Here is a 12,755-nt window from a genome sequence, read left to right on the forward strand (position 1 = left end):
GAATTACAATCCCATATCTTATGGTCTGGCTGCTTCCTTCCCATACAAGCAGAAGGTATCATGACTGTCACACTGAATCCACTGTCCTGGCAGAAGAAAGGAGTCAAGTGAGTATTTTCTATTTCAGTATAAAAGACAGATTTTATAATGGAATAAGGCTTCTGTATCTGTATCAGTCTTTGTCTGGAAAAGGGATTTTTCTTTTTCTTTTCTTTTTTAAAAATTTTTATTAGAGTATAGTTGATTTACAATGTTGTGTTAGTTTCAGGTGTACAGCAAAGTGAATCAGCCATACATATACATATATCCACTCTTTTTTAGATTCTTTTCCCATATAGGCCATTACAGAGTATTGAGTAGAGTTCACTGTGCTAAACAGTACATCCTTATTAGTTTGGAAAAAGTATTTTTCTGAAGTAGAAACTGGTTCAGTGCTAAGCCCCACATAGGAAGGAATCATAATTCCTGAAGCACAGGCTGAGCTTGTGAAGAGAGAATGGAGGTCCAAGACCATAAACCAATCTCTAACAGCTCCTAACATATTTTAATGTAATCCTCACTGATTGTTGGGATTTCTTCCAGGTAGTAATAAAATCTAATTTTTATGACCCTTAAGACTGTAGTTCACAAATTAATCTGCTATTTAATATGCTCTATATAAATCAGAGAAGTTTCCATAATTAGCTCAGTTAATTCAGTAAAAGTTCTATGCATGCGATAATGAGTTTGATGGAGCTAATTTAATCCTCCATCTCTGTATAAAAAATATAACTAAGTGACATTTGCTGAAGTATAATTATTTTTCTCTTAGGTTTGTTTTTGTTTTTGTTTTTTGGCTGCACGGCACAGCATGTGGAATCTTAGTTCCCCGACCAGGGATCGAAGCTGCACACCCTGCAGTGGAAGCGTGGAGTCTTAACCACTGGACCACCAGGGAAGTCCCTTCTCTTACTTGGTTTTGATGTGTTTAATAGTAATTAGCTCTCTCCTGAAATTATTTGTGGTCAGTTGGTTAAGTTAGGACAATTTTCCTTCATGAAGTTAGGAAAGGAAATTTCATGGAAAACTTAACTTTACCCTTTAGGGATTCAGACTGTAGAAAATTTAAAGATTCCAGTATTTTTCAGGATCAAATATCTTGTGATATTTTCTCTTGTTTATAAAATTCTAATGTCATTTTCAGGCTCAACCTTGTGTTTCTCCTATTTCAATTTATTAAGTGCAGAAGATTTCCTGGCTCCAAATTCCATTTTGCATACTTTTTGTGTTTTATTATCTTTCTTAAATCTCATATTAATTAGAATTTTGGTGAATTTTTCTAAACCAATAAACAGATCATTTTATGTTCTTTAATGAAGAAAAATTAAGGTCCTACTCTAAATATTTTATCACATATTTAAATGTCAAGTCCCATAGTTTAGGGCAAAGCCCAATACATACAATGTGAACACTATATAACGAAACACATCAGACTTGGGAAACCTTGGACAAAAGAGGAAATATATTTAAAACAAATTATCAGGGTAAGTAATAGTAAGTGGAGAATCTTGAATTTAATGTTTCATGAAAAACATAGCCCACAATTCATGTTTTCGTGCAGAATCGTCTCTTTGTGAATCTTCACTCTTTGTGAGCAGTGAGCCCTGGAAAATGACAGAATGCCCTTCATGGATTTGAAATTTGGAATGATCTTCCTATTCCAGATAGGCATTGGAATCCTGGGAAATTTCTCACTCTTATATCATTATGTGTTCCTGTACCTCACTGGATCTAGGTCAAGGTCCACGGATTTGCTTTTCAAGCACCTGACTATAGCCCAACTCCTTGGTCATTGTCTCAAGAGGAATCCCAGAGACAACGGCAGCTTTTGGGTTGAAAGATTTTCTCAAAGATTTTGGATGCAAACTTGTTTTCTCTGTTCACAGAGTGGCAAGAGGTGTGTCCATGGGCACCACCTGCCTGCTGAGAATCTTCCAGGCTGTAGCAATCGGTCCCAGCAACTCCAAGTGGGCAGAGCTTAAAGTATGAGCCCTAAAGTTTATTGGTCCTGCCAACATTCTCTGCTGGATCCTAAACATGTTGCTAAATACGATGGCTCCTATGCATTTGACTGGCAAATGGAACAATAAAAACATCACAAAAACTATAGATTTTGGATACTGTTCTTCTAAACTTCATAACAAAGACACAGACTTACTATTTATGGTATTGGTATCCTCCCATGATGTTTTGTGTTTGGGACACATGACCTGGGCAAGTGGCTCCATGGTGTCCATTCTGTACAGGCATAAGCAACGGGTCCAGAAGATCCTTGGGAAGAATGTATCCCCTAGATCTTCCCCTTTGACCAAAGCTACCCAAAGCATCCTTGTACTGGTGAGCACCTTTGTATGTTTTTATACCCTCTCCTCCATCATTTATTTTTATTTTATTCGTGTCCATAAGACCATTTGGTGGCTGGTGAACATCTCTGCCTTAATCAATGCATGTTTCCCAACTGCCAGCCCCTTTCTTCTCTGGAGATGTGTCCCCTGTATATCCAGGCACCTCTGTGTGTGTACCAGGAAAAGTGCAGCTACCTCATCTCCTCAGAACAATGTAAATAGTCTGATTTTCATCATGTTTATTCCATTTTGTCCTCATTCTTCATAGTATCTTAAGCACAATTATAGCCAGTTTCATTGCACGTAGAGTTGTGTATAAGACAGATTCTGGTACAATAAATAATAAATAATAATAGCCATTGTAAGTGAAATCTTATGAAATTATTATTAAAGTACTCTTATTATTGTATTTTATTGATCGTTTCACTGGAGAAGTACAGAGTGCAATCAATAATAAGACAGTCCTGAAATAAATTGGATATACTAGAAATATTTTTGGCTATTTAACTTTTAATCTGCTGTATCAAAATTTCTCAAGATTTAACTGAGCATAGCATTGTAAATACAGTACCATAAACGGTAATAATATGTGGAATATTCCCTCAAGAAACCTTAGGAGAGGTGTCAATGTCCCTGCATTGTAATGCAAGTGACTGGGGTAAAGCTAGAGGGAAAATTATGTTTTAGTTATTGTAGCCACTGGCCACTAAGTTGAGAACGTTGTGCCTTACATCCTAAGAGAAATAGTGGTCAATTGGAATATGAAAATGTGTATGGATGCTAGATTAAGGCTTTTTTTCAAATAAATGAAAATATTATTTCAAAAAAAAAAGAAAATGTGTATGGAGAAAGATGAAAATATTGAAAAAAATATTTCAGTTAAACATTGGAAAGTGAGCATCAGGGGACAAAGGAGAACATGGTAAGATATTTATTCTGTTGTTTAAAAAGAATACAATAAGATACATATTCTGATGTTTAAAAAGAATACAGGTGGGAGGCAAACATTAAATACACATTGTGTTTCTGCCATCAAATTGGATGGATTTTGGTGATTTTTGGTGGTGTTTAGAAGGTACATTGTTCTCTGTTAAGCCTTAATGCCAATTGACTATCTTAAGAAACTGATTTCAGAGTGGATTTCTGCATTTCCAATTTGGGGAAACAAACTTATGGAGGACTTTTTCATCAGGCTTGGATTAGTAAAGGACTAGCAATTCGGAGGCCAAAGACATGAATCTATTTTTTAAAATGAGTTTTACAGTATTGCTTTTGAAATCACCAAGGATCACAATGTACACGTTCAAAAGAAAAAAGTGAATATTAACTCAAATGTAGTAGCTAATTTAATGTAACTTTGTAATTATAAACAATTACAATTTTAATATAATTTTCCCGGATTTATTGACAAATAGTTGACATATATTAGTGTATAAGTTTAAGGCAAACTGCAGGATTGTTTGATTTACTTAAACTGTATTGTGATATTATTACAATAGGTTCAGCTAATATCTATCATCTCATGTAGATACAATAAAAAGGGAGAGAGAAGAAAACAGAAAAAAATATCCTTGTGATGAGAAATCTCAGAATTTCCTCTTATCAGCTTTCCTATATATCCTTACTGCAGTGTTAACTATAGTCATCAGATTGTACATTACATCTCTAGTACTTATTTATCTTATAACTGGAAGTTTGTACCTTTTGATCACCTTCCTCCTCTTCCCCTCCCCACACCCTCTGACTCTTAATATTCCATTGTATTGAATATGTATGTACCACAACTTCTTTATCCATTCATCCATTGATGGACACTTAGGTTGCTTCCATGTCTTGACTATTGTGTTGAATAAATAGTACTGCAATGAATATGGGAATGCGGATATATTTTCGAGTTAGTGTTTTTATTACCTTTGAATATATACACAGAAATGGAATTTCTGGATCATATAATAGTTCCATTTTTAATTTTTTGAGGATCGTGCTTATTGGTTTTCATAGTGGCTGTACCAATTACCAATTTGGAATCCCATCAACAGTTGCACAAGCGTTCCCTTTTCTCTGCTTCCATACCAGCATTTGTTATCTGTTTGATAATGGGCATTCTAACAGGCATGAGGTGATATCTCATTGTGGTTTTAATTTGAATTTCCCTAATGACTAGTGATGTGTAAATTTTTATTTTGGAATAAATTTAGACTTGCAGAAAAGTGGCAAAGATTACAAAGTGTTTCCATATTCTCCTCACCCAATTGCCCCTGATGTTAACACAGTATATAAATATGGTACATTCAACAAAAATAAGAAACCAATGTTGGTATATTACTGTTAATTAGATTGCAGACTTTATTTGCATTTTGCTAGTTTTAATACTGATGTCTTTTTTCTCTTCCAGGTTTCATTCCAGAATGCCACATTGTATTTAGTCATCATGTTTCCCCAGTCTCCTCTTCTCTGTTTCAGTTTCTCATTCAGGTACTTCTTAGAATATCTCCAAAGTTTTGTGTGTGTGATTTATTTCTGAGTTTATAGACTTCTTGAAGAATATCACATCTCCTTGTGCAATTAACATGACACATCATTGGTGATGATCATCTTGATCATTTGATTTAAGTGTGATTTCCAGATTTCTTCACTATGAAGTGATTACATGTCAATTTCCTTTTTTTAAAAAATAAATTTATTTATTTATTTATTTATTTTTGGCTGCGTTGGGTCTTCGTTGCTGCGTGCGGGCTTTCTCTAGTTGCGGCAAGCGGGGGCTACTCTTCGTTGTGGCACACGGGCTCAGTTGCTCTGCAGCATGTGGGAATCTTCCCTGACCAGGGCTCAAACCCGTGTCCCCTGCATTGGCAGGCAGAGTCTTAACCACTGCGCCACCAGGGAAGTCCCACATGTCAATTTCCATACTCTAGTGATAGGAAGGGAATTACTAGGTTTGGCTCAAATAAAGAGTGTGGGTACAGTTGAATTCATCTCCACCTCCTAGAAGGAGGAGTATCTACATATTATATTTGGTATATTTCTTGAAGGAGGATTTGTCTATTCCCCCTCATTTAATTCTTATTCAATTTTTATTCATATCATTGAGGTATTAGGTATAGTGAGAAAACAAGTTAATTTCCCTTTTGCCCTATTAAATCCACTAGAGATGAAAAAGATCCAGATGAAAAAATGCATGCTATAAATTTTATCTCTCATAAATAATATCCTGTATTTAAGACAATATAACACTCCTAGACTGTTATATCACAAAATTATATTTAAATCCTTAATATCATGTAGTATGCACTTTATTTTCGTATTCTCCTAAATGACTCAAAAATATGCATTTTTTTATTGTTGGATTTTTAAAGCAGGATCTAAACAAGGTTTGTGCATTAAATTACTTGTTATAGTCCTAACATTTAAAAAATCTATTAATCTAATTTTCAATATTATTCATTTACAAGGGAAATATACAAAGTATAAAAATTTGATGGAGTTAAAAATTATAATTATTATCATAGAAATAGAAAAATAAACTACTAGAATATTGTAGAGTCATTGTAATAAAATATTATAGCAAACATGAAGCTTTGTGGTAAAACATTAGTGCCTTTAAATTCAGATAAACAGATAAATAGACCCACTGTCATTGCTTCTCATTAACACTATGCTTCAAGACATAGCTAGTGTTCTGAGAAATAAAAAGTAATAATAATGAAAACTGTAATTTTGGAAATGGGAGTCCCATTAATTTTATTATTGGCAGATGATGTAATTGTCTACAGAGCATATCTAAGGAATTATGATTCATATCATAGTTTCAACAAAATTAAATAGTTTCAACAAAATTACTGGGTGCAAGATCAATATACCAAAATCAATAGTATTCACATACATTTCCAGTTAACTAAAATATAATTTAGCAGTCATAGTTAAATGGTCCCAAGGTAAACCTGGGAAAAACTGCAAGGCATTATAAAGAAAATTATGAACAATTTCTGGCGGATGTTATAAAACATTTAAAAAGAGGAGCATGACACAATTTCACTGTTGGAAATACATTAGAATGTAAATTATTGCCAAACTACAAATGTGTAATTCAATAGGCTCCAATCAAAATACTAACACATTTTAATGAGAATGTGACAAAACAGTTGGAAAATTAACTGGTGAAATGGCAGTGCCCAAAATAGAGAAAACAAAATTAAAAAAATAAAACATATGTAAAGGACTTCTAACAGACACTATGATCTTTTGTAATGAAAGTAGCAAAATGAAGGTGGTGATGCAGTAATATTATATTTACCCTGAGATTAATTAACCAGAACATGTAGCCCCTAAGCAGACTTTCATATATAATACTGTAATATCTAAGGTGGATTTGCTCATCAGTAAGGAAATAAGCGATTATTCAATAATCAAAGATGGATACAACTTTCATTATATCCCTACATTAAATAATTATATGGATAAATGCCAGATAGATCAAACAACACATGGGAGACAGAAATACAGGAAAACATTTAATAGAAAATTTAGAATAAACACTTTATTATTTCAGGGTGGAAGACAATTTCTTTAAGAAGATGTACAAACTGTAGGGACTTCCCTGGTGGTTCGATGGTTAAGACTCCTCACTTCCACTTCTCAAAACATTGACAATGTTTTGTTTTAAAGATGGCAGAGCAGTGTGGCCCAAAAAATAAATAAGTAAATAAATAAAATTGAAAAATTGAAAAAAAATTGAAAAAAGAAGATATACAAACTACAAAGGAAATGGTTAAAACTATGACAATATTAAAGTTACTAAATGCTATCTGAAAATAGAAGTTGCAACCAGCTACAAAATGGAAGGATGTATTTGCAATGCTGAACACTTGAAAAAAAAAATAGTGTTCGGATTAGACGTTAAAATTTTTTCTACCATTCCAAAAACAAAAGGAAAACAACCCACAAAAAATGAAAAGCTGAGTATGACCAGATTATTAATAAATCAGTAACTTCATGTGAATAATAAATGGCAATATGAATAGCATCACTAATAATAAAATAAATGCAAATAAAATCAACAATAGCATATCACCCACATAATAAAAATACACACACTACCCACTGTGAGATGATATGGGAAATGGAGAATCTCCTTCGTTGATAGCAGAGGTGTTATTGATTGAATCACTTTGGAAGACAGCCAAAATGGTCATATGAACTAAACTTGAAGATGCACAAAAATGGCAGTCCAACAATTCTATTCCTCACTGTCTGTTCGCAACAATAGGAAGATGTGCCCAAGAATATTCATGGCAGTATCACTAGTGAAAGCAGAATATTTACCAGCACAGCTATAAAACAAAGAATAAACAATGGTGAAACAATGAACTGGAGACACATATGTCAACATGGAGATATTTAAGAAACAATTATTTGAGGTCAAAGGCAAAACGCTCAAGTAAACAGTATATTTAGCTGTGTATAAAAATTGTAAACATGCAGAAAATTGTGTATATTGTTAAATGGATAAGTGTTAAAAATTTTTAAATGCTTGGGAATGGCAAACACCAAATTATAGTGTATTATTTCAGAAGTATAGTATAGTATAGTAAGTAAGTATAGTATAGAAGTATAGTGATGAAATAAAAGAGGAAAAGGAACAACCACATAAGATACGTTGTCAAGTCTGGGCAGATCAAAAGGTTATTAGATCAAATATGATTGCATTGCCATGATTGAATTAGCTCACCTGCTGAAAACTTCTTTCTGGGGAGTAATCTGAAGAGTCATATAGCTCATATGCTTTTGTTTCCATTTCTCAAGCATCATTTTCCTTCATTGCTTGATGTCTAGTTTTTTTTTTTTACCTTTTATTTATTTTATTTATTTATTTTTGGCTGCGTTGGGTCTTCGTTGCTGCGTGCGGGCTTTCTCTAGTTGCGGCGAGCGGGGGCTACTCTTCATTGTGGTGTGAGGGCTTCTCAACGCGGTGGCTTCTCTTGTTGCGGAGCATGGCTCTAGGTGCATGGGCTTCAGTAGTTGTGGCGCGAGGGCTTCAGTACTTGTGGCTCCCGAGCTCTAGAGCGCAGGCTCAGTAGTTGTGGCGCACGGGCTTAGTTGCTCCGAGGCATGTGGAATCTTCCCAGACCAGGGATCCAACCCATTTCCCCTGCATTGGCAGGCAGATTCTTAACCACTGCACCACCAGGGAAGTCCATGATATCTAGTTTTTTGAATACCACTGTTGCATGTGTTATTTGTCTTTGTATGTGTTGTTTCCAGAAGAAGGTAGATCTGTTCTTTGTTACTCCATCATGGCTATAAGCAAAAGTCAGTTTCTCTCTCTTTTTTTTTTTATTGTAGTAAAATATACGTAACATAAAATTTACCAACATAACCATTTTTAAGCGTAAATTCAGTGTCATCAAGTACATTCGCACTATTGTTCAATCATCATCAACTGTCCAACTGCAGACATTTCTCATCATCTCAAACTGAAACTCTGTACCCATTAAACACTGACTCGGTATTCCCCACCTTCTCTATCATTTGGTAACCACTCTGCTACTTTCTATCTTTATGAATTTGACCATTCTAGGCAGCCGGTATAAGTGGAATCATAGAATATTTGTCCTTTTGTTTCTGGTTTATTTTACTTAGCTCAATGTCTTCAAGGTTTACCCATGTAGCATGTTTCAGAATTGTTTTCCTTTTAAAGGCTGAATGACGTTCCATTGTACATATATATCACATTTTGTTTATTCATTAATCTGTCTATGGACATTTGGGGTTTTTTTTTTAATCTTTCAGAAACTGAATATTGCTGCAATGAAAATTGTACAAATATCTGAGTCCCTTCTTTCAATTCTTTTAGATATGTACCTAGAAGTGGAATTGCTGAATCATATGGTAATTCTATGTTTACTTTTTTGAGAGAGCGTCATAGTGTCTTTCAAAGAGGCACACCATTTTACATTCTCACCAGCAAGAACATACGTTCTAATTTCTCCACGTCCTTGCTAACACTTAGTAGTAGTATTTTTTTTTTTTTTAGCCACACCCTCGGCTTGGCTTGTGGGATCTTGGTTCCCCAACCGGGGATTGAACCCGTGTCCTTGGCAGTGAGAGCATGGCGTCCTAACTACTGGACCGCCAGGGAATTCCCCAGTAGTAATATTTTTCAATACTACTTCATTCTTGTAGTACGAGATGGCAAGTGCCAATTTTTAGTTGGCATATTAGACCAACCAAAGAAGCTGGAAGGGAAGAGGGGAAAACTTTTCTGCCCCCTACAACATTCATCCTCATCGCCAGGAAAACTATAGTGAGACCACTTCAAATTTTATAGTGAGAAACATTTTCTAGAATGGCTAAAATTATACTGAGAAATAACTGATAACACTGAATTTCAGTGAGAATGTTGAGGAACTGGAATTCTCATATATTGCTGATGGGAGTGTAAAAAGCACATTTACTTTGGAAAACTGTTTAGAAGTTACTTATAAAATTAAATATTTACCTACTGAAAGGGGAGTGAAATTTGTCACCCCCAAGTGTAGCTCTTTGGCATAGGAATTATTTTAGGTTGGTTATTTTAAGAGACAACAGGCATAGAAAATGCTCTGAAAACTGAGTAGAAGCTTCCTTTTGTAAGAGACATTTACATTCATAAAAAAAAAAAAATATCCGTTTGTAAGTGTGTCTCCCTATCTGTACTGGATGTCTAAATCTCTAGAGACTCTTGCCCGAGGGAAAGGGAAAGACTGAAATCTGCATAACAGCCTTACCCCTGTTTACCGTGTTTTCCTGGTCATCTCCCACAACTGCCCCCCCAACCCCTACATCTTTATTTGTCTTTAGATGAAGATGGCATTTAAGGTGATGGCTTTGGCCATTTGGAGGAGCTACTCAGTTTTCTTGAATCTCTCCCATGTATACAAGAGGTATACATGTTATTAAACTTTTTTTTCCCCCATTAATCTGTCTTCTATCAAATTGTTAGACCAGCCAAATTACCCAGAAGGGAAGTTTTTTCTGCCCTTACAAAGGGTAGAGAAAAACTTATTTTTATCTCTTCCATCTACCCCATTACCAAATTAAAAGAAAACAATGAGACTTTCCTCTGAAGTACTGCTCCTTGTTCCTTTCTGTATTCCATCCATCTCTACTTAGCTCCTATTCTATACAAACATTTATTTATAATCAATGTTAGGAGAAGGGCAGAAGAAACAGAAAGGCAGGCCCGAGCATCTTCATCCTCAGGGAAAATGTGGGACACTTAGTACCCAACTCCTAAAGATTTATGAGAATTAATTCACATAAATGTGTGTGAGGTTCCCAGCACTGTGCACTGTAGCCTACCTGTGAGTACATAGTAAATGCTCAATAAATACTGCATTAATGATGCATCCAGTTTATTTTCCAAATACAGACTTGCTCAGACATTCTCTAGCCTTCTTTAAACTTTAAAGGGCCAGTAAAGAATGTGCTGTTTCAGGACAGTGATTGGTGGTCTTCATTGAGAGCCAACTCTATTGAGTTAGTGGGTGTAAGAGGCTCAGGTGTGTTATTGAAACTGAGCAGGACCCTGTGGGGCTCCTGGGCACAAAAGCCCTTCTGCGTCCCCCGTTTTTGGTTTGTAGGAAATAGGCTTCATTCAGCCTCCATGACCTTCCCTGAGTTCCAACAGGCTTGTTCAAATAGTTGCTAATTAGGGAAGGGAGGGGATGCAGAGACAAGGGAAGAGCAGTCAAGAAACAGTAGTGCAGCCTTGGGGCAAGGTCCTGCTTCCCCCTCAAGGGATACACATAACAATATCTTTGAGCTGTTTTGCAGATACTGAAACCCCCTCCAGGTGGGAGAAGTTAAACGATTAATGATGGCATGCTGCCCACAAGCACGGAGACCCCAGAGCAGTTGGAACCTGTAGGTTGATGATGCTGACTGCCACTTACCTCCCCACCAACCAATCAGAAGGTCCACGAGCTGATCACGCCCTCTTTGAACCATTACAATAAGACTCCTCTCTAACCCCTGCAGGTCAGGACACACAGTTTTGAGGGCATGAGCCCGCTATGGCCCCCTTTGCCTGGAAGCAATAAAGCTATTCTTTTCTACTTCACCCAAAACTTTGTCTCCAAGATTCAATTTGGTACCGGTGCACAGAGGCCGAATTTCAGCATCATTATCTGCGCTTTCTCTAGCTTAGTTCAACAGATAATGGGTCTAGGTGGCCCAACATCAGCACTAACGTGGAACTTGTTAAGATGCCAACTCACAGGCCCCACTGCAAACCTGTAGAATCACAATTTCTCAGAGTGGGGCACAAAACACAAACGCTTTATATGCACATTAAAGCTTGAGAAGCAAGGCTTAGATAAGTGTTTCTCGCCCAGGCTTCCAATTAGGATCACGTGTGGAGTTGTAAGAATGATCCTCACCTGTGCTCTACCCCACAGATTCTGTCTCTTTGTCTGGGTGGGAACATTAACATTGTTTTAAGTTCAGTACTCCACGTGATTCTAAGTTGAGGTCAGGTTGAGCACGAGGGCCCCTAGGTAACGTGAGATTTGCTTGCAGGCATTGGTCCAAGGGGAGGTAACGGGATCTGCCCTACAGGAGGCTGGAAGGGGCAGGTCAGTGCAGCCATATTTCTCATTGCTGCATCAGAATTTGCGGGCATCTGTGTGTGGGGAGGGCCCTTGAAGACAGGGAAGGAGAATCTCGCATGGCAGCCTCCAGGTAAGAACTCATGTTTCTGAATCTCTGCTGTGACAAAGGACTGGGAAATTTGGCCTTTTCTGCATTTTTAAAGCCCTGCCTGTGGGTGAGGTGTTAACAGGTGAAGAGGGTTTTGCTGGTGGTTTTAAAAGTATATTCACAAGATGCAAATGTGATTTCTCCGCATAATATCTTCTGAGAGAGAGGCCCAGAGAAGGAAGAGGAAGAGGAAAGAAATGGCAGGCTCTCATGTCCCAGGTCAGAGTCTGTGTCATCTTTTCCTGCTGAAATGCCATGCAGTTAAAAGTTGCAAATGTTTATTTCTCTACTTCTGATGTTCTTATGAGTGTTTTCAACTACTTTTTTAAAACTTTCTTTTTAAAAATATGCAAGGTTAGTTCTTTGGAATAATTCTCTCCTCTCTCCCATAGCCTTCTCTCCATTCTCTCAATCCAGGCTTTCTATGTGGGAGGAAGAATCCCCACTTTGAATTTAGGTGAGGTGCAACTGCTGAAAATTTTCTCTTTGTGACAGATCTACAACAGAAGGCATTGAATCCAATATTCTTATTGAGGATGGGGTCGGGTCCTGGGATATCAGTAAAGAAAGACATTTCATGGTTAGGTTCCATCTGGTTCCTTTATCAGCTCTGTGTAAGCTAGGATGAAGAAA

General features: G+C 36.5%; 1 protein-coding gene across 1 annotated transcript; it reads left to right on the plus strand.

Annotated features, from left to right (window-relative positions):
* The first annotated feature begins 1,658 nt into the window (after positions 1–1,658).
* LOC133077766 (vomeronasal type-1 receptor 2-like) lies at positions 1,659–2,652 on the plus strand. Its single transcript, XM_061172521.1, is given in 2 exon segments — positions 1,659–1,817; positions 1,819–2,652. Coding segments are annotated over 2 exon segments (993 nt in total).
* The last annotated feature ends 10,103 nt before the right edge of the window (positions 2,653–12,755 follow it).

The sequence above is a fragment of the Eubalaena glacialis genome, chromosome 18 (assembly GCF_028564815.1).
Source record: "Eubalaena glacialis isolate mEubGla1 chromosome 18, mEubGla1.1.hap2.+ XY, whole genome shotgun sequence".
Lineage (NCBI taxonomy): Eukaryota > Metazoa > Chordata > Mammalia > Artiodactyla > Balaenidae > Eubalaena > Eubalaena glacialis.